The sequence below is a fragment of the Aptenodytes forsteri genome, unplaced genomic scaffold (genome assembly GCF_000699145.1).
Source record: "Aptenodytes forsteri isolate BGI_AS27 unplaced genomic scaffold, ASM69914v1 Scaffold159, whole genome shotgun sequence".
In the NCBI taxonomy this organism is placed as follows: domain Eukaryota; kingdom Metazoa; phylum Chordata; class Aves; order Sphenisciformes; family Spheniscidae; genus Aptenodytes; species Aptenodytes forsteri.
This window is the reverse complement of record NW_008794747.1, coordinates 316,424-343,650: the sequence shown is the minus strand read 5'-3', so window position 1 is coordinate 343,650 and position 27,227 is coordinate 316,424. Positions and strand designations below refer to the sequence as shown.

At 40.6% G+C, this 27,227-nt stretch overlaps 1 protein-coding gene across 2 annotated transcripts; it reads left to right on the top strand.

Moving 5' to 3' along the window:
- Positions 1-13,165: 13,165 nt before the first annotated feature.
- PCK1 (phosphoenolpyruvate carboxykinase 1) lies at positions 13,166-21,406 on the top strand. Of its 2 annotated transcripts, XM_009274046.1 has the most exons (10): positions 13,166-13,262; positions 13,468-13,731; positions 15,107-15,288; positions 15,898-16,101; positions 16,417-16,604; positions 17,561-17,723; positions 17,854-18,078; positions 18,171-18,302; positions 19,630-19,725; positions 20,326-21,406. In XM_009274046.1, the coding sequence occupies exons 2-10, from the start codon at positions 13,508-13,510 to the stop codon at positions 20,778-20,780; spliced, it is 1,869 nt and encodes a 622-aa protein (XP_009272321.1). In that variant the 5' UTR covers positions 13,166-13,262; positions 13,468-13,507; the 3' UTR covers positions 20,781-21,406. The 2 variants fall into 2 exon arrangements, with proteins under 2 accessions (XP_009272321.1, XP_009272320.1); XM_009274045.1 differs by lacking the exon at positions 13,166-13,262 and having other exon boundaries at positions 13,463-13,731.
- The last annotated feature ends 5,821 nt before the right edge of the window (positions 21,407-27,227 follow it).

Here is a 27,227-nt window from a genome sequence, read left to right as displayed (position 1 = left end):
GGGAAGACAAATGCCATCACTCCGAACGTCCCCCCCTTCCTTCTCCTTCCCCCAGCTTTCTATGCCGAGCATGACGCCATGTGGTGTGGAATGTCCCTTGGGTCAGTTGGGGTCAGCTGTCCCGGCTGGGTCCCCTCCCAGCTTCTTGTGCCCCCCAGCCTGCTCGCTGGTGGGGTGGGGTGAGAGGCAGAAAAGGCCTTGACTGTGTGTCAGCACTGCTCAGCAGTAACGAAAACATCCCTGTGTTATCAACACTGTTTCCAGCACAAATCCAAAACATAGCCCCATACTAGCTACTAGGAAGAAAATTAACTCAATCCCAGCCAAAACCAGCACAGCCCACTTGCAAAATATTTGAAGTACTTCCCATGTTTCTCTCACGGAAACACTTCAGCCTGGGTGCCATGTCACTGGAGTGCTGCTGAAGAGCTGGCTGACTGCTAGTGCCACAGGATCTCTTACCCTGGGAGGTGAAGTATTTTGTAAAATTGGCTGAAGTACGTTTGCAGAGGCAGTAGAGCGATATATAAGCATCATTAAACTATACTTTAGGCCAGGATTGGTTATTCAATGAGAACAAGAAGTTTTAGACTTAAGAGTTCTCCAAAGGCATTGTAAAAATGTCTTTGAGGTAAACTTGTACAATTTGAGAGACTTAACATTTAATCTTGTGTACCCTTCTAGACTAGCAATTTCCAACCATCAAACATTATATAAGGCCCACTTACTATTAATACTCTATTATACACTAGTGCAAAGAATGGATTTGGAGCTTTATCTCTAAATAGTTCAGTGAGTTGCAAAGTACAGTACATTGCAAAGTGACTATAGCCCAGCGTGGTCCAGATCCTGCTAAACTACGTATTGACCTTTAAACAAAACAAAACAAAACCCCTAACCAATTTGTGGCTTTCCTTGCCTGTGTAAGTAACCCATTAAACCTGGCATTTGTGAAATATCCTTAGCACAAAATAGCAGCAAATGCCACTGGCCTGTTTAGCTGTACTATTCCATCAGACAAGGTGGTGTTTTGCAGAAAGCCAATATTATACGGTGTGTTTCTAAGTACAGTTAACACTGCTGGGTACCCAGGAACCACACGTCCCCTTTTCCACCGAATTTGGCAGGGACATTATTACTGTTTCTGTGTTTTGGGTGCCTGAGATATAGCAGGTGCTATGTGGCACCATTGGAAAAGCCAGTGATTCGGATTACTGCAAAGGATGTAGCTGTGAAAAGTACATCAGCGGGGCCACTGTAACAAGTTGTAAGAATGAAAAATCAAAACCTTCACATCTTGAAAAACAAATCTCATGGCAAGTCTGATTTTAGGTTTTTAACCTTACTGGGCCTTATCCTTAGAGATAGCAAGCTCCTGTAACTCCCATAAATACCCTTGACAACAACTACTCCTATCCACAACTCTGCAGAATCCTAAATGCAAAAGTAATACAAATTTTTTACATTTAATAACTGCAAATTAGTCATAACTATTATGTTACTTGGAATCAACACAAATCCAAAGCAATTATTTGAGGTTGAATATGTATTCCAGCAATTTAGGGCTGATATTTTAGTTAGATACCACATTATTCATCATCTACAGAATCTGTGGGCTCTCAAAACCAAAGAACAGGATGCAGAATACACAGTATATTCATATAATTATGCTGCTGGTGACTGTAGCCAGAGATTATACTTCTTACACATTTCTGAATCTTTTCAAGTTGCTACATATACTGTGCAATTATGATAGTTGAAGGGCACTGAGGAAAAAAGTTGTTATAATAATATATCCTCCTTTAGGTCATTTTAATGAGTTTTTCTGCACTTGAACAGTCATCAGCATCCAAGAGCTGTCCTGCCTTGTACTTCTGCATTATTAATACCAGCACCATCCATGCAGCTACAGTTAAAGGTCTGTCATTATTTCCATTATAAACTGGTATTTTCAAGGATTTATAACTCAAATGCAGAATAACCGTTCAGTTCATTTTTGTTGAATTTAAAGGAACCACTTGGATCAGCAATCTACAAACTCAACCACTTTCTAATTACGTTTTGACACAATAGAGGTTAACAGCTCCATAATGGCCGTTATGGTCTATTGTGTATACAATCTCCAGTTACCAATACTGCCTACTGCATCATCTATCTCTAACTGCAGTCAAGCTTCTACCCTCTCCTCTAAAGGGTCTATTTCTTTCTAACAGATCAACAGTCTGCATGAAAAATCTATCACGAAAAGAATAGAGGACCTTTTTTATTTTTTAAGTCATAATTACATTTTGGGGGGTAAACATACTCAATATGAATTATTGTTTGTTAGGAGTATTTTATAAGGAATATAAGGAATTTAATGTAGGCACATTCTCTTGTGCTAAAGTAATATTACAGAAAGAAACAAAATTCAGCCACAAAATTGCAGATAAATTGCTTATAAGAATCTACCAGTGCATGAAAGTGAATACACGGACAACTAAAATCCTAAATCAGCAGAGTAAATTCTACCCTTGGCTGCACTAAGGAAACACAGCAAACTTTGTTCTGATCTGCGTATTCCTTCGAGTATAAACAGCTCAGCTGACTTCTTTGATGAGTAAAATATTGGATTATCTGTTCAGATTGTCAGTCTTAAATCTGAATAATGTGTTTTATAGTATAAGATGCTTAATGCTTGTTAGATGGAGCTGACTTTTTGAAAAGCTTCATTACCATGTAACATAAAGCATATTTGACCTTGAAGGTAGTTCAAAGTCTTCAGTTTCATTCCCTTCCTGTGTTTTAGAAAATCACTTTGGATGACTGCAGAGGCTGCATAGCCAGCCTTGACTGTGTATGCTTTGCACCTCCATCTTCCTATCATAGGTCCTAAACTATAATCCTCTGATGCCAACAGAAGGATTGCCATCGATTTAAATGGGTTTGGAATTAGGCCCAGAATAGATAACTATGTGAAGCAATAACAGTGTGATTTATTTACCCATTTTTGACCCGTCCACAGAACTCGGAGTAAATCAGGACTGTTGCAGTACACTTGAAAGAGAAAAAGAAAAAAAGAGAGAGAGAGACCAAAGCAAAAAAGCCAAACAAATAAGCCCCAATTTAACCTCCAATGCTCATGATTGTTTCATTTATGATATTCCATCTTGTAATTGAAAACTCCATTCTCCTCCAGAACATGACTCCTGTTAGCCTATGAGAAAACCCAGTCTTTGTTGTGACTTATTTTGACAACTTTAATACCATTTTCCACCTGGCATCTGGAAAGTTTTCCATTTTCACTTTCTTCCAATGTCTCACTTTTGTTTCCAAGTATATGTCGTATTCACACTGCACCTGTCATAGTGGTATCTATGTGCCTTAACACCGGTCTGAAAACATATACGCCTTTACTTTTGCTTTTACACCAGGGACAATTGCTACCTTCATCACCTGTTTTGCAGTGAGATATTGCCCCTGTTAATAATGACAGCAGTAGATAACCTCCTTCACACCATCACCTGTTTCAGAGAAAGTGAGTATACTTTTAAAATCTCCTAATTCATGTAGCTCCTTTAAATATTGTTCAGTTTATGAAGTTGTAGTCACTAAATGGTTGAAATCTTTTTGCTGTACTTTCTGGTGCTGTTGTCAACTTGTTCTTTTAGCATCTCACTTTCACACAGATGAAGCACTTCTTCAGAGACCACCAAAGACCTTAATTAAAAAAAAATGAAAGCATGTCAGCTAATGAGTGAGAAAAAAAAATAGAGGGGGGGGGGTGTTATGTTCTTTTGGATGCTGTTCTAAGCAACTGAAAGTTGCAGATTCAGAATTAACTTACTGCTTCAGTGCTGGCCTGGAAGATTCTCAGGAGAAATTATACAGTCTGAATTTCAGAAAAGATACTGATCACTTGAAAAGAAGAGTATTATTAAAATATTCTAGCTTTTTTTTTTCTTTTTTGTTTTCCCCCCAGACATCTGGTTCTGAGATGGGAGCTGCAGTTTATTCTAGCAGACATCATTTAGGATTCAGATCTGACTTGAATTTCTTGTTACCCAAAAGAACACAATTCTCTGGTCCCCATCTCTATAAAAGCTAGTCAGACCTCAGACCCAGGAACTTCAGAATATACAGTCCTACTTGTTTCCTTACTTATTCCCCAAAGCAAAGGGAAGATGGGAGCATAGCAAAGCAAAGACAGATGGAAGTCATCCTGGAGAGTATTGATTGACTAGTGTCTAGCCCGGCTATACATTACCACTTCTCTTTCTCAGTGCAAAGAGGAGGGCGAGGAGAGCTGCAGAGCCCTCTCGGAGGCACAGTACTTGCTTGGACTGTGCCGTTCTCGCACAATCAGCTAGATGTGGGCTGTGCCTAAGGCACAGGGAAAGCCTTGCTTTGCTCTCTCTCCAGTGCTAATCTTGACTTTGAGAAGACAAATCATCTCTTTAAATACGAGTGGTTCTTGTAGAAGAACCAAAGCAACTTCTATTAAGTTAAAAGACTTAATACTTTCAAGTATTGCCTATGCTTTTAAAATCCTGCTCCATACTGTTAATGATTATAATTATATAGCATGACAAAAAAACCCAGGGCATAATAGTGTACAGATGTGGAATATATAAAAGGGGAAGTATTTAACATAAGCTTATTGGAGCTGAAAGTACCAGGGATGATTGATTGCTCAGATACAAGTCAGGGAAGTGGTCTAAAAAATATTAACCATAATTGCAATTTATCTCTTAACCATTTCATCTAACATCATGATATATTTAGAAACAATTCTGCCATCCAGTAATGCTCTGTTTGCTGCTTGTGGCAAACAGCAGATCTGCGTGCCTGGGTCTGTTTGGAAGAAGGATGTTTACTTGAGAAGCATATTACTTCTTCCATTTCAAAAGACATTAGCATGGTTATACAGTTAACTACACCTCAGTGACTTCCACTGTTTTTACAGAATACTCTTTAATCTGAGAGATAGCAAAGAAAGTTTTAAAGACAACTCCCCTTAGTTAGTTAGTAAAGGTTTCTGCTGCTGTTTGTGCAAGGGTCAAAAAGTTAGAAGTTTAAAAGGCAGAAAGTTTTCCTCTTGTTTTGACTAAACTGGAGGAAACGTGCTAGAGCTGTGCAGAATTTGATTGCCAAACACAAAGTGAAGATACACAGTGAGAAAAGATAGTAAAGGTTTAACCCAACTGATGTAAGAAACAAACTCCAAGGATGCCCATGTTTCCTTGCTTTTATCACATTGTTAATCTTTAATCAGGAAAACAGTTCTGAGAACAGCTCTTTGTGCACAGCTAAACAGGCACCATTGCTTGGAAGTTAATAGGATCACCAGAGAACGAGATGATTAAATCATTGTCTTAATAAATCAATGAGTGAGATGTACAGCCCAAAGGAGTTCAAATTCTGCTTCCACGTGGATATGCAGCAAGTGCACGTTAAACATTGCAAAATCAGCAGTAAGGAGTTGGTTGGTGCAGAAGAGCAGTGCAATATTTTTCCAGCTCAGATCACAAATCGGCATGGGCGCCAAAGTTTCTGAGGAGCCTGAATCAAGCTTCTCAATTCAAAAATCCAAAGAAATCTAGAATGGGCTACAACATTTAAGGGCATATTTAAAGACACGTGTATTAGTGTGACTTCACTGACAGGAGGTGATTTATTCCTTGATATTTATCAGCAGAGATACCTTAAATATTAGAGTCTTCCTCCCTACTATAGTGACAAATCATCACCTAAAGACCAAAACCAGGTAGCCCCATGCCTTTCCATCAGGAACAGGTAACAAAAATATGGTATAGCAGGCATACTTGTACACCTTTTATGCTCCTGTAAGAATAAACAAAGTCAGCCTTCTAGTCCTCTTCTTCATAATCTTTTTAAACAGCAAGATGAGGAAGTGCCTGGAAAGCAAATACTTGTGTTTTGTGAATAATGGTTATTACTCTGTTCAGAGCTGCCTCTACAAACTTACAGTCTCTTGATCTGTCATTCATACCCTTCGTTTGCTCTGTCTTAAACAGTAAGATCTCCTGAGCAGAGCGCATTTATGCTTTCACTCAAAATAACAAGGTACTGCCTTAGTGCTATTGCAATGCAAATACCTGAACTATACAAGGTTAACAAGTGGGTTACTTGTTTTCTTTTATTTGCAGAATGCAAGTTGTTTGCTATTCATTTGTACATACCAGTTTAAGCTCATGTATGAGGTCTCTCTTTAAGTGAACAGTATTCATATGTGTATGAATCATCCTGAATCAGTAAATTTGGAGACAGGTACAGATGGTCAGTCAACAGAAGCATGTACAGCAGAGTCAGAATTCTGTCTTCCTAAAAGCTTAAGAAAAATGTATGATCTCCAGGGTCTAGTCGAATCCTTGACCTCTTTACCGAGTGATGTTTGTAGCAATAATCATACTTGTGGCACTTGTCTGGGAGGAACCATTTACACTGACAAAACAAAAATGCTTTTACATTGAAAAAATCCCATTGTGGTCCACCCATGTTGCCTTCTTCCTATTAGAAATGTGCTAAGCATAAGTGTACAGTACGTAGGATTTCACCTGGCATGTTAACACTTACATCAGGGTTTTCCAGTAAACACAGGATCTATTACAGAAGCAATTGGTTTTTTGTAATGTTGATTTTCCTACAGCAGTCAGGTTCAAGAACCAAAAGGTATGTAGTGCTTGACATAGGCACATTTGCCTTCTGACCTTTAGATGTAGCCTGGCTTTTATTTCTGCACAATCAGCTTCTCTATCCTGTTGTTGCTTCCAGTGTTACAAAATGCTTGAAATATTCATCAAAGCTATTTTCCTGGGAAAAATACAGACAAATCTCACTTGAAACAGAAAACACAGTTCAGCCCAAGTTGGTGCTTTTGTGTTGCTATCAAAGGAGAAAACAGGTTATAGTAAATGTTTTTCATTTCAAATAAGAACATACCATTTGCATTACAATAATCTAGAGAGGATCCAGCAGGGACTATCTGTGGCACAGATCTAAAGATGAGAAGAGATAATGATCTTATCTAATTAGGTTTTAAACTCCTCTGGCCGGGAACTATCTACCAAACTAGGAAGAATGCACAAGAACAGAGAGAAATTGGCATTATCACCTCCCAACCCCCTTCCCATGGAGAGGATAAAGGCTTGGGGATGTAAAGTTACATGTCCAAAGTTAAATGGGAAATCCATAGCAGAGGAAGAAACAGAACCTAAACCTTCTGAATCTGCACCCACGCTTATTGGTTAGAGCCATCCTTCTTTAAAGAAGTCGGCTCATGAAGGACATCTGGAACTGTGTCCAGTGGGTCAGACTGCATGTAATGAGGGATAAAAGTGACAAGAGAGAGAGAAAAGGTGAATGGAAGTATTTAAATGAATGACAAAAAACACATTGCCAGTCAGGTAGACAGAGCTGTGTAACCCTGAAATGACAACTGAGAACAGAGAGCTGCTGGCAAGTGAAGGATCGCAGAGAAATAATGAATGGCAAGCAGAAGGAAGAAGCAGGAGGAGACAGGGTTATCTCATCCTAGAAAAAAATAAACCAGTTTAAATTTTAAAAGGTACTGCCATATCATTTCTTAAGGCCTGAGGAGGTGAAATCTCTGTAAAAGGGCACAGTTAGCAGGACCCTAGTTATCAGCAGGAAGCCAGAAAACTGCTCTTGAACAAGAGGTTGAAACATCTCCTGCTGCTTGAACCTGTGTGCAAGGATTTGTCATTTACCCCCTCCATGGGTAGGAAGCAGGGAGCCCTTGACAGCTGCAAACACACACCTCTGTGGTAAACAGATTTCACTCCAGCAAGGGTTACCATTTTTATTTGCAAAGCTGAATCTCGGTGCCATCTGGGCTTTGTATGACTGAGCAGAGCAGATGCTACATAGGTGAAGGGAAACACACAACCTTATGCTGACTGTTTTCCACTCTGTTTAGTACAGTTTGTCCCCTTCTCTCCTGGCTGTGGTTCTGCTGTGCATCCAGCCAAAAAAATGCAGTAACTATGCAAAAATCATAGTCATGTTCTTACCAACCTTGTGCTGGCTAAGGTAAAGTCAGTGAAGTCTTGGTGGGCCCAGACTCTCTGTGTGCCTATTAGGCCTTCTACAGTAGATGGGAAGAGCTCCCGAGCTCACACTTGACAGGGTTACACGTACCCGGCCACTGATCAGATACCAATGGCTACAGAGCCCATTACTCACATTCACACTCATCCCTGATATGGGTTTTACAAAAGAGAGGACAGTGTTCCTATGGGGAGGAGTCTCCAGATTAGAGTCACAGCTTGAGAAATAGTTCCAAAAAAGCGACTACTTGTCAGGGTTAAAATTACATGAATCAATCCCATCTCCAGAGCCAATGAGCTGGTGAGAGAGAATGATGAACAGCGAATAACAAGCTGCTCAAAGCCACTAATTGAACAAACACCATTAATGGGAAGCCACTTGCTGCTCTGCATGTGGGGTGCCGTCTCCCACCTGAGATCTAGGTGTAAAATCAGAGTCCAAACTAAGTGTCTTGTGTTGCTGAGAAGGGTCACCAGTGTGACAGGAGGGAATTAAACCTCCAGTATCCTTCAGGCAACGTGTGGATGTGCCACAGTACCACCCTAGCCAAGACTCCAGTTTTTATTCCTTACAAGAGAAAATGGAAAAGAGAACCAAAAAGAGTAAATAGTTTCTCTGCCAAAGCAGAATAATAACAAGCAAGAAGCCAGTCTGCTTGTGGTATAACGTCAGCCTTGGCATGGACTGTGGCACAGCCAGGACTTTCCCTAAAATACAGCCCAGGATTGATCGCTCAAGCTGATACTAAATGAAGCACCAAAGGTTGGTGACTTTCATCAGAGACCATAAACACGCACTAATGCATGTTCCCCTCTGCTGTGATGTACTTCCATTTGTTTTGAGAAGTTTTAGCATGTCTGTTGTCAAGATGAAAATGCTGGACGGGCTAATGAAAGTGCAGTCTAATTACGATAAATCTGGGTGGTTTTTTCCCCTTTCTCATTCCTCTGCCATCAGAACAAGCCACTTGAAGACAGGCAAACAAAGTTACATCACCTTAGTGATTCACAAATATTGTATCTTACAATCTGCTCAAAACAAATACTGTATCATTTAGGGTTGGAGAGAGGGAGGTAAGAAGGGAAGCACTGTACTCCCAGTTTGCCGCTACCTGTTCTGCCTGGTCCCAGAGACTCAGTCTCACGGTTCATGTGACACATGAGGAGAGGAGTGTGCAGCACATGTGGCCAGGGCCCCGAGACCTCCTGCAGCTGGGTCAGTGCCGAAGAACTGCCTGTAAGAAAAGGGGCTGTGAGGCAGAAATATCACACAGGGCTGTGCAGGGTCCGGAATAAACACTTGGCTCAGTCACAGGCTCTTTTGCAACTGCAGGCAATTTGCACGGTTCATGTTTTCTTCTGGAAATTGAGGGAGCAGTCCCTGCCCTGATCTCTGTGAGCTGTACGCTTGCAAGGGCTGCCCTTGGATCTGGGCTCATGCAGCATCCAGTCCAGCAGCAATCGCAGTATGCTCAGTATCAGCTGAGCACAACTTCACAGCAAAAATAACAATCAAGAAGCAATGTTCTTCCGTTAGTAGAATAGCTCTGAGAATCTTTAAAAAAGCTACAATTTTATAACAAAAACCCAAGTGACAAACTCTTTGGAGGTGACAATACGTAGGATAATTAGCAATGGGAGGGGAGTAGAATTTCTGAGTATTATTATATGTCATTAACAACTTTCAGATCTCATTGAGAGTTCTTTGTGGCACCTTGGTTTGTAGTGATGAGTTAAGCTTTCTTATGACACTTTTTCTGAGCATCTAAGAACCTTTACATTTATTGCATTGAGTTCCAGTAAGTCCATAAAAGTCAAAGTGCCTCAAAACCTCTATTTTGAACAGCCTGAATAGTGTCCATCAAAGCAAACATCCTGAAAACACTCCTTTCAAGGCACTTGTTGAACACTATCATCTTGAAATGTCAGATTTACACTCATTTAAATAATTTGACAGCTTCCAAGAAGACACCTGATGAGCATCACATTCAAGTGTCAAGAAGCACAGAGAAAAGGTGCCAAAAAAAGTTCAATCCAAAGAAATTGTATCAGCTATTAGATGAGTATTATAATATAGTTACTACTAAAAAAGATTTCTCATTTAAATGGAAAATAAACTTTACATTCAAGACAATTTTTTTTTTTTAAAAAAGACCTTACATTGCCCCCATACCACCTCCCATATTTCTCACTAGCGAGATCTCCCAGCTCACTGAATCCAGAAGGCAGACGCATACATGGCAAACAGCAGTACACACTGGTATTGGGTGAACACCTCAAGACCATTGTAACTGAGCCATTGGAGATGCTACTTCTGGGGTTTTTTTGTGGGAGCCACTGGGAGTTATGAGAATTCAGTATCTTCAGATTAAACCTTTAATGCCTTCTGTTGGGTATCTAAAAGCTGAATCTCTAAATGAGAAGATTCTTGAAAAAAAAATCTTGGCCCTGATTTGCATATGCTCCAGTTATTTCATTGCACCAAATACTATGCATGTTTTATATATGGGCTTGAGGCTTACTGTGTGTTTGTGATATGCTTTGAGATCCTCTGATGGGAGGTGTTACCTAAATACAAGTAATTTGATGCTTAAGTGTCTAGAATTCCCAGTGGACATCTGCACTCAAGCCCTGCTGCCATCACAAATGAAAAACATTTGGAATCCTTAATGTGATTTTTAATGGACATATGTTCATAACACAGTGCCACCAATTTGGCATATTTAGTGTCTTCTCAAGAGAAGCCCACAGTTTGTATAGCAAGATTGTGGGAGGTTAGGATTGCAGTGTGAGAAAATTTGCACAACACCTGCCTGACTATAATTTAATTGGCAGAAACTAATGCTCCGGGTTTGGGGATATTTTCCTCCGCTCAAAACTGAAGAGACACTAGGACTAATCCTGCTGTCTTACACTGTCAATTTTAAGCTTTTATTCTGACTTTTCTTGTGCTGCAATATGATCATTTTCTGGTCCACTGTCTTTTTTCTGACAACTGAAGCATTACTGTTTTACTCTCAGTTGTTATTTCTATGTATGATGACTTATCTGGCCAGCAGGAAGGACTCAGTATTTTTGTACTTCACTGAAAAAGGGGTCTGCTTAGTATTACTGAAGATTATGGCCCATTTTATTTTAATGAAGTACTTAATGATATGTTTTAAAAGGAAAACAGTTGGCAAAATATTTCTGATCAGCTCCACCAGCAACACAGTATGTGGACTCCAAAGACAACCACCACCGCTGTCATTATTAAATTGTCTTTGATTTTACCTTTGCTTACAGCAGAGCCCCATCTAGAGCAATCTTTAGCACCTCTTATCCTACCAGATTTTTGTTTTCCTTTTCAGGAATGTTTGGCCTTGCAGTGCATCAAGGACAGCCCCTCTTACTTCACTATTTTCTTCCCTTCGCATTTACAAAATACAATAAAAAGCTTTGCAGGACAGATAGAGGATACAGTCCCAGGGGAAGTGTTCCTGCAGTGTGAGATTCAGCTCTGTGGTATTTTAGACTTGCAGGGCAGGAAGGCGAGCTGCAATCCTGATCCGTGCTGCTCTACCAGACCTGGCTGTTCAGGGCTTGCAAATCACTGCTGGCTGCCTCAGCGAAAGCCTTGCTGGAAACATCTCATTGACTGCACGAACCTGAGCGGGTAACGGATTATGAACATCCTTTATATAGCATACTCACATCAATTTTGTTGCTTTAAAGAACTCCCTGAAACTTAGCTGGGATTCCTAGATTTCCTGTTCTGCAAACTACCATTGACAATATTTTACATGCATGGTGGAAGCCCCATCAATATAAAAAGTGACAGGTTGGCATGAAAGCATCGCCTCATCCAGGCTCCAGATGCTTTGTTGGGACTGGGTGCAAGCAGAGAGAGATGAAATGGCAGCAGGGTTATTTCTACAGTTTTATTTGTCTGAAATACTTCAGTCTTCACACACCCAAACTGCATGGACAAATGGATGTGAAGATCAGCCTTTCTTTATGGGCATGATGGTCTAAAATGGAGTGGGGGAAGGTAAAGAGCTGAAAGACAGACAGGCAGGAACAGTTAGAGGGAAGACCTCAAAATGTCTAAGGTCACACTCTCACCCTCAGAATTGTAAGAGTAGTAGTGGCTGGGGGATAAAATTGTTTGTGGTTGTTGTTTTAATCCCCTGCCACAACAGATACAGATATGTACATGTCTGTATATGTACATATGCATACAGTGCACTTCACACATATAACAAAGTGTGCAGCCACATTCCTGAGCAGTTTTGTGCCTTTTCTTTGAGTACTAATTTAAAGACAGGTTAATATTTTATGTTTTATTTTACTGGGAGTCTTATGTGGGTCATAACATTTGAAGGAGGGGGTTAATTACTGAGAAAGTTGCTAATCTGCCTCTTCTGAGCTTGTAGCAATAGAAAACAATTGTTCAGTTTGCAAGAGGCTAAAGCAAGCCATAATCAAAAACCTTCTCTCCTGCACTGAAGGAAACCCAACATTTAGATTTACATTGCTTGGTTTTTTTAGACTTGCATGGACAAACATAAGGCCTCCAAGGCAGGCATATGTAGGGTTATTCAGGCCTGTCAGTGCTCACTGTTGGACTTTATCCCCCGATCAGGCAATGTTCCCAAGGTGAGTAAACACACCTTAGACGAGCCTCCACTTCAGAGCCAACTAGCGAGCATCTGCCTACCAAATGTGCCAACTGCGCTTTGCCTGGACGACCCCTGTGTTCCTGGTTCCAGATACTCTTTGTACTCAACCTTTCCCACACACCGAGAAGTTACGACGCTTTTGGTTTCAAAGCCAAATTGAATTAAAATTCGGTTAAACTGCTAAATTTTGTAACTGCTTCAAAACAGCAAACCCAGGGGCTAAGAATCACCGCTTTCAGCATTCATTAATCAAACCTGTTAAATGATTACCTCGTCAGGGCTGCTTTGTTGACAACTCTGCATGATGACAATGTCAGTGGCACTGTCCCAAGACAGATCCAGTGGTGACGTAAAGGATAAGCCTCCCTCACCTCACCTAGTGGGATGGACACTACCATGAAGAATATTTAAGGAAGGAGGATGCTTCCTTGGAAAGCAGTGATTGCAAGAGTACTCCAAAGCAAGTGAAACAGGATCAACTGAAAGGGACAGCAGAATCCTCTCTGACATCCGACTCAATCTTATAAAGACAGTAAGTAGAATGACCTCTATTTTTTCCAGCTTGAAATTACCAGTAATCCAAGTTCTCTATATTGATTTTAAAGCAGAAGTACATGATCAAGTCTATTACAAATTCTACCTTTGTGTTACACGTTGTTAGGAAGGCTTATTGACACTGATTAGAATGTCATAGTATGCTAACACACCCAATATATTTGATTTTAGATTGTGATCAGTATTTCAAAGCAATCAACAAGATCCACTACAGGTTCAATAATGCCCCCCCAGTTGAAAGCCGAGGTAAATGTCATGCCCAAGGTTGTCCAGGGGGATTTGCAGAGCCTGCCTCCAGAAGCGAGGCATTTCATTGAAAGTAATGCCAAGCTGTGCCAGCCTGAGAGCATTCATATCTGCGATGGCTCAGAAGAAGAAAACAAAAAAATTCTGGACATCATGGTAGAACACGGCATGATCAAGAAGCTGAGCAAGTATGAGAACTGGTGAGTAGCCTGAAGGAAGTCCAAGTATTAACTCAGAATTGCAATATGCATTTTCTATCCTGTTTACTTTTAAAACTGCTTATAACCTTTCAGTATTTGCTTTCCATGAACATTTTGGCACTGTAGCTTACATAGATGAAATACTCAGGAAAAGTAAACTTTTTCCTCTAAAAATTAATATAAAGCATATTATTCAATTGGACTATCAACTGTACATTGCCTCTATTGATTAGTTACATCAGGGAACTGAAATAATGTCATAAGACTTATGTAACTAATCATTAGCAATGGCTAAATATTATTTAGCAAATACATCTTTTGAAGAATTCTACTATTTTAGTCAATTAGTTTATTCATCAAATACTTTTTTGTGGCATTCAGATAGCTCTGTGGGTGTTCAAATATTATTCAGTATATAGGCATTATTCATATCATGCCGATGAGCTTTGACTGTAATGTATTCAGCAAATACTTTTTTCAAATATTTCATCATCTCTCCCAACTAATCCAACATGAAAGGAGAAAATTAACAACAAGTACATACTCAGGAATTACGTGCCGACCAAGAGATCTTCATGGAAGAAATCTGCAAAGACTTTTGAATAACTAAGTGCAGGAATTTGGCAATCTGTTTGCAGACTATTTGGGAGAGAAAAGGGCAAGATTCACCAGATAAATTATTCATTGTTAATTATATGCTGAGCTGTAGTGATGATGGTTATGACAGCCCAACTAGAACATTTTTATACTCATGGAAAATTTCTATGCACAGAGGTGAAAATGTAAAACAATCCTCCCTACTGTAAATAGATGGCAAAAATTCTTTAGAGGGGAAAAAGAATCCCCTTTAATAAACTCCTTCACTTTTTATGATCATGCTTATACTCAGTATTTCTTTTGTGATGCCTCTAACTTAAAGGACTATGCCAAACCACTAAGCTGGATTCTGATCCCACAGGCACTTATACCAACACTTAAAGTACTTGCTTGGCATCCACTTTGCTTGAGGCATCATTTTGTGGTCCCCATGCAAAACAACTTCACACTGATGAGAATGGCAATTAAATGAGATTAACTTTTCCCTGGAAGTTAGCAACGGAGAATAAGACTGAGATAAGAGGCAAAGTACTATTAACATGTAACCAGAATTTCCTAGGCCATATAATTTGTTATTCGTACTGGAAAGTCTTGCAACAATTTGCATGAGAGAATGTATCTGACTGATTTTTGAGATTGTCTGTTATACTGGCTCTGTCACTGTAGTTTTGGCCTTATAAAGCATTGTACCCTTTTGTGCTAAACCAGTCTCACAGAAGGGTGAAAAGTGCTATATTGGTAATTAAAGTCTATTTTCCTGATTTTTGGTGAAATGCAGCTGGTTGGCTCTCACTGACCCAAGAGATGTGGCAAGAATTGAGAGCAAAACTGTCATCATCACTCAAGAACAGAGAGATACCACTCCGATCCCTAAAACTGGAACTAGCCAGCTGGGTCGCTGGATGTCTGAAGAAGATTTTGAGAAAGCCTTCAATACCAGGTTCCCAGGCTGCATGCAAGGTAGGGAAGAAAAGAACAGTTGACGTTGAACTTCTAGGATTACAGAGACACTACTACTACTAGTTACTGTAATCTTTAAAGAAAGATTTTAGCTGAAGGTTTAGGTTTATACCCCTGATATTAATCACTTTGATGGTTTCATCCAGATCTTTACCATCAAACCAAATACCAGTGCAAGGATAGTCCTCAGTCTCTTTCCAGCATTCTTCTCTTCATGAAGAGGGGCAAAGTAAGGTAGGAAAATTTGGGTGATTTTTTTCAGGAAGTCACACAGCAACTAAGCAGCAGATAGGAAGTCAGGTGAGAATGGAGGACCCCCATCCCCAGCATTAATTTCAGGCTCAGTGATTTATACCAACAGAGAACTTGGCCTCCACCCACCTTTACTGCTGGCTAGATAATTTGTCTGAACAGCTGCTTTCAGCATTTAAGATAAATTTTTTTGCTACACAATTAGACAAACAAAGCTACAGCTCTTTAAACATCATCGGAAACACCCACAAGACAAACAGCTTTTAAAGGAGTGAGAAACAACCTCCATGTTAATAAAGATTATTTCAGAAGTTTTGTTTCCCTCTTTGCCACATCTGGCTGCTCCCTGTTTTCCAGGACGTACAATGTATGTCATCCCCTTCAGCATGGGGCCTATTGGGTCTCCTTTGTCCAAGATTGGGATTGAGCTGACAGATTCACCGTACGTAGTGGCCAGCATGAGGATCATGACACGGATGGGAACAGCTGCTTTGAAAGCCCTGAGCAATGGGGAGTTTGTAAAATGCCTTCACTCAGTTGGATGTCCTCTACCACTAAAAGGTAAGAGACTTTAAAAACTGTCACCCCTGGAAATTCCCAGGGGCATGTTTTAGAGCTGACTGCATGTTCTCAGCACGTGGGAGACACTGACCATAGAAGACCAGGGTGGTTTGTGCAACAGCACTAGGTTCAGAACTCAAAGGAATTAAAGTTCAATGAGGATTTCACGGAAAGTTTATTATCCCTAGTACTTACCAGGGGGTTTCCTTTAATGCATCTGGTATGGGTGCTGTCAGAGGCTCGATGCTGATAAAACAACAGCGTGATCCAGTATGGAAACTGCTGCATTCATGAGTACAACATTCTGTTCTGCAGAACCATTAATCAACAACTGGCCATGCAACCCGGAGTTAACGCTGATTGCCCATCTCCCAGATCGCAGAGAGATCATTTCATTTGGCAGCGGTTACGGAGGAAACTCCTTACTGGGGAAAAAATGCTTTGCTCTCAGAATTGCCAGCAGAATCGCCAAAGAGGAGGGCTGGCTAGCTGAGCACATGCTGGTAAGAGCTATTAAATCATGTGTGTTTGAACAGCCATTAAACCCTAAATTAGCTCAACACAAATACATCACATCTTGCTATCAATGAAATTAGTCTCATATGGATAGTCCTGTAACGTTAGATATGAATTTAACACATGGCAGACTTATGAGAAATAGGAAACTGCTTGCAAGGTTAAGTACCAAACATTTTAAAATAATACCTGTAAAATCAGAAACCAAGAAAGATTTGGAACTTCTGACAGTGGCTACTTGTAGGCAGACCCATGTACTTGAGCAGAGCCTAAACATCATCACTGGGCATCCACATTGCCCCTGCAAGTCTAATAGCAAAAGATTAATGCAAGTTTTTATAATATGAAAGACAATTTTCAAGATGTCTATGCACTCAAAAATCTGCAAATATTAGATTTTCTAAATGAGTTCTGCTTTGTACCCTTCCTGCCTTTACTTTCTGCTGTCATTTAAACATTCTGCTACCATAAAATACCACTGAAAAAAAGAATTTCGAAGTGCATAAGAGAACAGTCTCAGAAAAAAATATCTGTGGACTCTGAGAAGTGCAGAAGTATCCGTACGTGAAGTGCTTTCACTTCACTCCAGTCGTGCAGCCAAAAGAATATTGCCTGGTTTTCTTCTGTCTCAGCTGAGAAACACAGCTGTATAGTCTGCGTATCTTTCATCAGCAAAATAAAAATAAATGTTTGAATTATATACATACCTGATTTTTTTTTAAAAAGAACTCCTTACAGATATTCTAAGTGCAAGAAGAGTAGACTTTCTGATTAATAAAGTATAGTTTGAGTTATTTGTCATCTATATTATGTGGTGTTTCTTCTGTAGGAACAAATTTGCATAATTAAATATTTTATCATTACCACTTGCTGGGAGACAATCTTCAAAATGAAAAGTGTAAGAAAAAAGACTGTGCTTAACAGTTGATTAATTTTTCAATAGATCCTGGGCATTACCAATCCAGAAGGTGATAAGAAGTATTTTGCTGCAGCATTCCCTAGTGCATGTGGAAAAACTAACTTGGCCATGATGAACCCAAGCCTGCCAGGATGGAAAATTGAGTGTGTGGGTGATGATATTGCCTGGATGAAATTTGATGAACAAGGTATGGAACTGAAATTGGATTGTTTTACAGTCCAGTACGGGTTGCTTTTAGGTGCAGCAAGACATGCTACAAAATTCTAGATAGAGTTAAAACAGTTTGATTTACTTATATTTTGTCATTTAACTTCCAGGCAACTTAAGGGCAATCAATCCAGAAAATGGCTTTTTTGGTGTCGCCCCTGGAACCTCAGTCAAAACAAACCCCAATGCTATTAAAACCATATTCAAGAACACCATCTTTACCAATGTAGCAGAAACCAGTGATGGAGGTGTCTATTGGGAAGGCATTGATGAGCCATTACCACCAGGAGTAACACTAACTTCATGGAAGAACAAGGATTGGACCCCAGATAACGGTAACCTGGCCCACTCCACAGTCTCTCTTGGCTTTCTCTGCTGAATTCAAGTTAATCCTGCCATTATGACCTTTTCATTGTATTCTATACAGGGGAACCTTGTGCTCATCCCAACTCACGATTCTGCACTCCAGCCAGCCAGTGCCCCATCATGGACCCTGCATGGGAATCACCCGAAGGCGTGCCCATTGAAGGGATAATATTTGGAGGCCGCAGGCCTGCTGGTAAGAGATGCAGCAGCCACGTATTAAGGCTGAAGTGCTGACCACAGAAGGGTTGAAACACACTGGGCATATGTCGTGGTTTAACCCCAGTTGGCAACCAAGCCCCACACAGCTGCTTGCTCACCTTCCCCCCGCACTGCGGTGGGATGGGAGAGAGAATCGGAAGAGCAAAAGTAAGAAAACTCGTGGGTTGAGATAAGAACAGTTTAATAATTAAAATAATAACAACAACAGCAGCAAATTGGAATGAAAAGGAAAACAAAAGAGAAAGAGAGGAACAAAACCCAGGAAAAACAAGTGATGCAACTGCTCACCACCCACCGACCAACACTCAGCCAGTCCCCAAGCAGCGATCACTGCCCCCCCGCCCCAGTTTCTGTACTGAGCATGACGTCCCATGGTATGGAATGTCCCTTTGGCCAGTTGGGGTCAGCTGTCCCGGCTGTGTCCCCTCCCAGCTTCTTGTGCACCCCCAGCCTTCTCAGTCGGTAGAGCATGGGAAGCTGAAACGTCCTTGACTAGTGTAAGCACTGCTTAGCAACACCTAAAACATCGGTGTGTTATCAACATTATTCTCATCCTAAATCCAAAACACAGCGCTGTACCAGCTACTAGGAAGAAAATTAACTCTATCCCAGCCACAACCAGGAGAGCATAGACACAGGTTTTGCTTTCACAGCTGCAAAAGCAAGGAAATAACCATGTTAGTCTAACTTCTCCATGTTAGTCTTTGACACACACACACTTACAGCCTTTGATATTTCAAGTCTGAATTGTTAGATGTTAACACAAGACAGGTAATAATAATAAAGGGCTGGAGAGACATCAGGACCCACTAACCTGGGTAATACATAGACACATAGCAAATTGCTGTACTTGTCTCAGTTTGCTTGCGGTTTAACTAGTTCATATAGGAAATGGTTAGAGAAATGAACGAGTTGTAGACAGTTTACAGAAAAGGAAGTAAAATAAATTCATCTGTTAAAGGTCACCTAAAGTTGGAAAAGAAATAGAAGTAATGCTCGGTCTGAGCCTAATATTATGACCACAGGACCAGATTCTATTTCCAGTAAAATCTGCTGGGGATTCTGAGGTCCCAGATATCTCCCACTGAGCAACTAAACATGGATGTGTTCAGTAATCAGTAGCCAGTTTTGAAAACATTCATATAAACTTCTTTGCTATAAGAAGGCAGGAAATGAACTGATTAAAACCCAGGAAAAATTAGAATACATGTAACATATATTCAGCAGTATCTCCGGTAGCAAAGCCTGTTATAAAAATGTTTCTGGACCTCTAATTACTGAAGTGATTTTGTTCTTTACAGGTGTGCCTCTTGTATATGAGGCCTTTAACTGGCAGCATGGAGTATTTATAGGAGCAGCTATGAGATCTGAAGCAACAGCAGCTGCTGAGCACAAAGGTAAATCAAAATTTAATCTGCCTACCTGTATTAAAAGCAATCCTCCCTGGACTGCCTGCTCTGTCCTCCTCCCCTGCTCTTTCGCATTTCAGTCTTGACAGCTAATTTTGCAACCTGTGCATTTTCACAATAGAAAATATTTGTACTGGAATTAAAAGCCAAATTCTCTGTAAAAGTCAAATTAAGGAAAATAATCCCCTAGGTGGCAAGCATACAGAGCAGGGTGCAGGCATGGGTTTGCCAGAAGCCTTGATATGGAGTTCTTGTTACAGTCTGGGATAAATAAACTTAAATTTTCTCTTCTGCTAGAGCTCAACATAAATACGTGAACAATGAAAGCCAGCTCTTGAGGATCTTCATTTAGGCTGCTTGACATGAGATTTAGGAAATTAATTTCCACTGATCACAAAAATTAATTTAATTTGTATTTTTTTGTATATCAAGGATAATGCTCGTATTGTTTCTTAAAGCTCTTTGGTTCAGATGCAGAAGGGTGGTTCAGGGACCATGGGTACTAAATCCTGGGAGGATCTGGATCTTTGTGCTTTAGAATAAATGTGCTATTTATTACCTTACATTCTCCATTTGTGTTTTGAACAGGCAAAATCATTATGCACGATCCATTTGCCATGAGACCTTTCTTTGGCTACAACTTTGGCAAATACTTGGCCCACTGGCTCAGCATGGCACATCGTCCAGCTGCAAAACTACCAAGTATCTTTCATGTTAACTGGTTCCGGAAAGACAGCCAAGGGAAATTCCTGTGGCCTGGCTATGGAGAAAATTCCCGTGTGCTGGAGTGGATGTTCAACAGAATTGAAGGGAAAGCCTCTGCCAAGCCAACCACCATAGGTTACATCCCTGCTGACACTGCTTTGAACCTGAAGGGTTTAGAAGATGTCAACTTGACCGAACTGTTTGATATCTCCAAAGAGTTCTGGGAAAAGGAGGTAGAAGAAATCAAACAATACTTTGAAGTGCAGGTTAATGCTGACCTTCCCTATGAAATAGAAAGAGAAATGCTTGCCTTAGAGATGAGGCTAAAACAGTTGTAGCTGATCAAAACCACAATTATTTATCAATCCACACATACTAAAACAGGGCAAACACATTTTACCAAATCACCACTGGAAGCATAACAGCATACTGATGGCAGGGAGTTATAATGAAAAGTAGGTCTTAGTTTAATTAGAATATAGGTAGGGGCATTCTAGAAGTAACTCCAGACCTAATGATTTATAACTACATCAGTTGTTCTGAATAGGTGAGCAGCTGTGGGAATGTATGTGCACGTGATCTTCAAAAGCCTGATCTGTCACTGACACGCACATTTAGCCATGATGTCTGTAAATTACTTGCCTAGTTCTGCATATACAATCCAAACCAATCCAGCCTTTAAGGTGTAGCACATTGTTTCTATCATACAAACCACTAGCATCTCGGACTCTACAGGAAAGAAGAAACTTAGATGCTGTATATATGTATTACCTAAACATATTTCATGGCTTGAATATTTTTTAGAAAAATGAATTTGTAACTTTTATCAGAGTGAAAGATGACTTTGTATCACTAATGCGTATTTAAGATATTGCTATTATATATGCCTCATGTTCCTGTGATTTCCAGATGTTTTGAATGGCTTGTTCTTTAAACTGTTGAAATAAATGTTTATACAAAATATGACCTCATTTCCAGTATTCTCACTGTTCATAAACTACATGCGTATAAATTGGGCCTCCTGTCAATACCACAGCACAGAGAAATTCACGTGGAAGTTACATGTTGACCAGCATTGATCTGCTACTCTTAAGCCAACTAGTTTAAGCCACATACTAACTTTGTAACTTTTATTCAAGCCAAAGGAATGATCCAGAAATTATGATACCAGCTGCGAGCAGTCATCCAGCTAGTGACATGCTCTCCATAACTAGGCATTGTTAGTTACTTCAGGCATTTATAAAATAAACTACTCTCTAGGAAAGCCCCATATTAGGACCTTGCTCATTTGCTAAAGTCATAGGATTTGTCTCTGTTCCACAGTACCTTGGCTTTTGCAAGAATAACTAGTCAAGCTGTTGAAGTAAAGACAGTTTGGGAAGAGTTTTCTGGATTTGTTGAGATGCCTAAAGCCTTAGAGCTCAGTGAAAATAGGGGTAGGAGCCTGTGTTGGCTTCCTTGTAGATCCAAGATACTAAAACCATCCCATATTCTCCCAATTAAAGGTGTCCTTTACATGCTTCCCATGTCCCTGGCAGGTATCCTGCTTTTTCACTTTGAATGCTTGATCTCCCAAAATATATTGCAAATATTTGCTTAGCAAAAAGAAAATCACTTACATTGAGTAATAAGCCTTTTTATAGACCCTGCTTCCTTGCAAAACAAACAGTACCAGGGCTGGTCAACAGATGCCCTTCGAAGTTTGCTAGGAGAGGTCACATAGCCTGAAAAGCCTCTACCTACCTCCTGACTCCATGTTTAGGACTTAACACAAACATTATCAATTCTGAAGCAAATAATACAGCATTAGTCAATAGATAGATCACACAAAAACCAGACAATAGAAAGCTGTGACGAAAGTGGAGGAGAGCAGTGCAGCCTCTAGAGATGATCATCGGTTGACCGGCTTGCTGGTCAAAAAACAACTGCATGGATGCAGGTCTCCTGCAGGGTCATCTTTTAATTTGGAACCCTACTCTTGAGTGGGCTCCAAATTAAAAGAAAAATCAAGGTGGAAGACAGTAAATAAGTCAGAGGAAGTGAGCCAAGAGAGACTAATATATGCACTCCTCAGATTCAAGGACTACTATCACGTGTATAGAATAAAGTTTTTTATAAAGTAATCCTATAAATAGTTGATGAAAGGCTTGGGCTATTCCCAAACTGGTATGACAGTATTGGACCTAGTATTTGGATACGTCTAAGGAAGAACAAGGAGATCTAAGAAAATCTGTCATGCTAATATCAGAGAGTTATGGCCAGTTACAGTCTCAGAGTTTCTTGTGGGCCTCATGAGATGATCCCAGTCCTAAGCAGTGCAAACATGTTCCAAGCACATTTTGAAATGCTGCCCAGGCGATGTACAGAAGCTCAGGGCTTTCCAGAGCGCTCTGAGCAGTTCCAGTGTGCTGTTCTGCCTTCTCAAACAGAACCAGGCTTGATATTCTGAATATTACAAAAGAAACGACTCATACTTCATGCCAGGGGAATCTGTGCCAAAGGCCCAAGCCCAGCAGCCGTATGGACATGGGAGAACAGAGTGACACTTGTCCCATAAAATGCTGCTCAATGAGGAGATAGGTACCATCACTGTGGGCCAACACAACCGTGATCTTGTAGCACACACCCAGCTAGCAAGATTGGTATTATAAGGTGCTAACTGCCTTGAGAACATCATACCCCTGCCCAAACCACTGGGTTTCGTATTCTGACTAAACCCTCACTTTCTCCTCCTCACCCCAAGAGGTTGGCAGGCTTTCCTTCCCTTGACCGCTGCTGCCCTCAGGGTTCTCCTCTGGGTGTTCTTTCCATATAACATAGCCACTTTCCATGAGTTGTGTTATCACGAGCACTTCTGGCAAAAATATTTAAACCATTTGTGGTTCTCCCGCTCCACACATTTTAACCACACGCACCTTTTCAAACACTGCTCAGAGACTGACGGGCATGCAAATCATTCCAGAAACTACAGAAAATGGGGGGGGGGGGAAGTACTGTACTTTTAAGGCTGAGAACAAAAAAACAACTTTTTGCGTGAGTCATTCAGCAGCTCCTTTGTATGTAAATATATCCGCAACCCATCAGCATCTATGGGGAAGTACAATTTACATTTTGAATGATCAAAATGTTTAGTATTGGCAGAGAAAATGTTTAAAAAGAGAGAAGGCGGCGGTTTAAAATTTAGAAACTTAGTCAACCGTGCCAGATTATGATCTCAACTTCTCTCCCTCCAACAAATACTATGCTCCATAAAAACAAAATGAATTAGAACAAAATGCTTTTAAATTGAAATCTGGAAGTTCCCCTGATTTTCAAAAGAACGAGGGGAAGGCAACAAATGCAATAAATTTCAACAAATTAGTAGAGAAATATAAAACTTGGCCTATTAAATGTGATTCAGAGAAGGGAAGCACAGGAAAGACTAACACATGAAGTGTACGGAGCCATAACATTTGCAACAGCTGTGTTATGAAATGCACTTGGTATTCTGGGAAGCGAGAAACAAAATACTTTGTTAAAACACTTGTGGATGTACCGGTGGCTGAAAAGAAGAGAGACAAAATCAAAAATCACAGTTTAACCATTAATGCTATTGAAGATACGGTCTCTGGTACCTTGTTTATGCCATGATTCACCGAACAAGACAACACCGTGATGGATACACCACATCCAGGGGAGGCTGTGCTCGACTCCCTTAAAGTTAGTGCAGTCCCTCTAATCTACCTTTATCTACTCGGGCAAAAAGTCTGGCTTCAGTGCCAAGGACTCCTATTAGCACAGATAAATCCATAGAGCTCAGACCCAGACCTTGGTCCAATCTTTGCACAGGTTGAGAAGTCTCCAAGCCTGATGCCATCCTTTGGACTCATTTCTAATGTTTCAAGGTCAAATTTTGACTGTGTTTTGTCTTGTTCCTTCAAATCCCTTTCTCAGATGTCAGTCTCAGTAGTAATTAGCTTGAGTGCATAAGATATCCACACACCTGTGTTCGGTCAACATGAGGAAGGTTAAACCAAATAAATAAATAAAACTGAAAAGCAACATCCAGCTTTCTGCAGAACTCTCATTGGAAAAAAGTGAAACCCAACTTCAAATCTCTCACAATTCTGTGATGATAGGGCTATTTTCAGGGAAAGAAGTAAAATTCAGAGAAATGGCATTTGTGCTCTGGGAAATACTGTTTTCCAGAAACTTTGGCTACCATAGTAACATGATTTATTCCATACTTGCTGCAGTATAGTCAATTAGCTCCCTAACTGAAAGACAATTATCATAACTGGAGACGTACCTGGCTGGAAGACTACTGAAATGCTGCTTACGAATGGCAAAGCAGAGCGCTCTAAATTCCAAATTAGTAGTCATTATTGTTGATCATGGAGGACATTTCTGGCAGTGGTTTAACCTCAGTGATACAGAAGGGCACATTTGTCAAATGGGTGCTGGCAAGCCCCAGTCACCAAGATTCCAAAACACATCCTGCCACATCTGTGAATCTGTATGCAAAACAGCTAGGTGGAAAAAAGAGAAAGAAAAAACCAAATTGCTATTGTATGCCTTTACTGCATTCTGCAGCCATCACAGATACAACTTTCGGCTGCAAAACTTTAACGGAGAAGGATTTCGTGAGCAAATTGAGGAAATCCACATATATTAAAGTGCAAAATTCAGGCTGTATCTGATCCTTCCAAACACAAACATCATTATGGTGCCTTTGTTGTAAGAGGCAATGCAGAAGACCTCTGAACTGTCCCTACCCAGTGTGAAGGGTTTTATGCTGCCTTTATTACCATCAATGACACTGATCACCTCGGAATTAATTTTGCTCCTCCTTACACTGCCACCATTGAACTTGCTGTGGCTTTTCTCCAGCGTAAGTGTGACCAGATGTAGGTTCTGAGATTATCTGACTCCAGCTTTTATTCAAGGCGGTAAGCTGCTAGCAGAACTTTTTCTAACACACATCCCAGAAATGTTCTTTGCATCTTCTTTGGAAATGTCAGATACTGGCCATTGGAAAAGAGAAAACATCTGTTTTAATCCTCCCAAAGGAACATATCAAAGTTTTTGTGCTGTTTTTATGCAGCCTCAAGGCCTTTTATTCAGCTAAAAAAATCCCTTTGTAAAACTGCTGCGGGGTTGGGGTTTTTTTGGTGGTTGTTCTTTTTTTAAACCAAGCTACTAGCTTTTGTTCTTTCTTGTAAAGCACCACAACGCCATTTCCCAGGTTGAGATGGCCAAGGAATGGTCCTTCCCAGAAATTTGCTCCTGATAAACAGCTGTTCTCCAGAACAAACTAAGCTCATCCTCCACGGAAAATAGCTTCTAGGCTCACAGTTAATAGATCTTACCTGTGCTTTGTATAGTTTTGGGGGCTTTAAACTAAACTAATAGTCTGAACTCTTCCCCCTCCTCACCTCATCAGTGAAATCCTAGGAAGGCCCTGTCACCATGGTGGAGGCTGGCACAGCAACAGCATGTGCGTACAAATGCCATCTCAGCTATGAATGTGAAGAGCACAACAAAACCTTGTTTTACCCACCGGAAACCATCACTATATTTATCTGTGTCTTCCTGAACAGATGAGAAACTTCCCATGGTGTTCTGGAGCTCCAGATCCTGAGAGCAGCTATGAATAGCAGCTTTAAATTTAACCAGGGTTGGAAAGAGAGTGAAACCTAAATGCTACAAGATGATGCCAGTTCAGCTGGCTCAGAAGCCAACAGAGCCTTGCTTGCAAGTGGCATGGAGATAAATTCCGGCCCACAGAGTGAACAACATCACCATCAGTATCCAGTAACGCTGCAAAAGTGGTATGACTTTGTGTGACTTACGCACCACTAAGCCTAGAGCGGTACAACTCTCCCAGGAGTTATTCCTGCTGGCAGAAGCCAGAAGGGTGGTGAGACCCAAGTGAACCCTCTGGAGGTGACAGTGCATTGCACTGACTTTCACTGAGTAACTTGACTCCTGTGTTCCTTTCCTTGACTCCTACCTTTCCTCCTGTAGGCTAAGGTAAGTGTGCTTGAACTTTTGTTCCACCTCAGTCACTGGATTGCCTTAATGCTAAATAGCAAGTTCATGAGGAGCCACATGGCAGCGACAGTGGAGCTGGACGGCAGAGCTCCCGCTGGCTTTGGCGGTGACAAGAAGAATCTGTGGGTTCTTTGCTGAGGTTTGTTTTTGTACATTTGGTCTGGTTTTGCCTTTCAGTTTGGGATACTACCAACAGTTACTTGAAGCTCCAGAGGTAGCCGGTAGAAAAAAAAAAAAGGCTATAAATTTAACTAGGACAGCAGTTGGGAAAGGGAGGCTGTTTGAGAACTGTGGGTTGACTGGTGGTCTTAGAGTATAAAAACAATATCCTTCTGACACTAGTAAGTAGAAGCAGGCTTCAGATTCCATGGAGTTTTCTTGGTCTTTATTCTATAAAGACAGAAATCTGGCTCTATTTCATCATAGTTATCTACACTTGGGCACCCCTCCACCCTTGCAGGAGATTAGTAGTGATAATGCATCTGGTACCTGCCCCAGCAATAACAGATCTATGTGGAGAAGATGACAAGAAATTGTTTGGACTTCTGCCCAGTCCTAGAAGTCCCACCAACCATTTCCAAAAGTCCCATCAGTTTTTGTCTTGTCTCTCAAGAAGGCTGCTGAAACCTTTAAAAAGATTTTTGCAGACATTTATTTCTGCCCAAATTATGATTGCTTTGAGGAAAAAGAAGCCACCATACAAATCTTGTTAGAGACTTCAGCAGGAACTCACAAACCCATGCAGAACTGAG

Coding starts and splice junctions, on each gene's coding strand:
- PCK1 (XM_009274046.1), top strand. CDS start 13,508: ATGCCCCCCCAGTTGAAAGCCGAGGTAAATGTCATGCCCAAGGTTGTC. Junction 16,605..17,560: donor GGCTAGCTGAGCACATGCTG/GTAAGAGCTATT, acceptor ATTTTTCAATAG/ATCCTGGGCATTACCAATCC. Junction 18,303..19,629: donor TGGAGGCCGCAGGCCTGCTG/GTAAGAGATGCA, acceptor TGTTCTTTACAG/GTGTGCCTCTTGTATATGAG.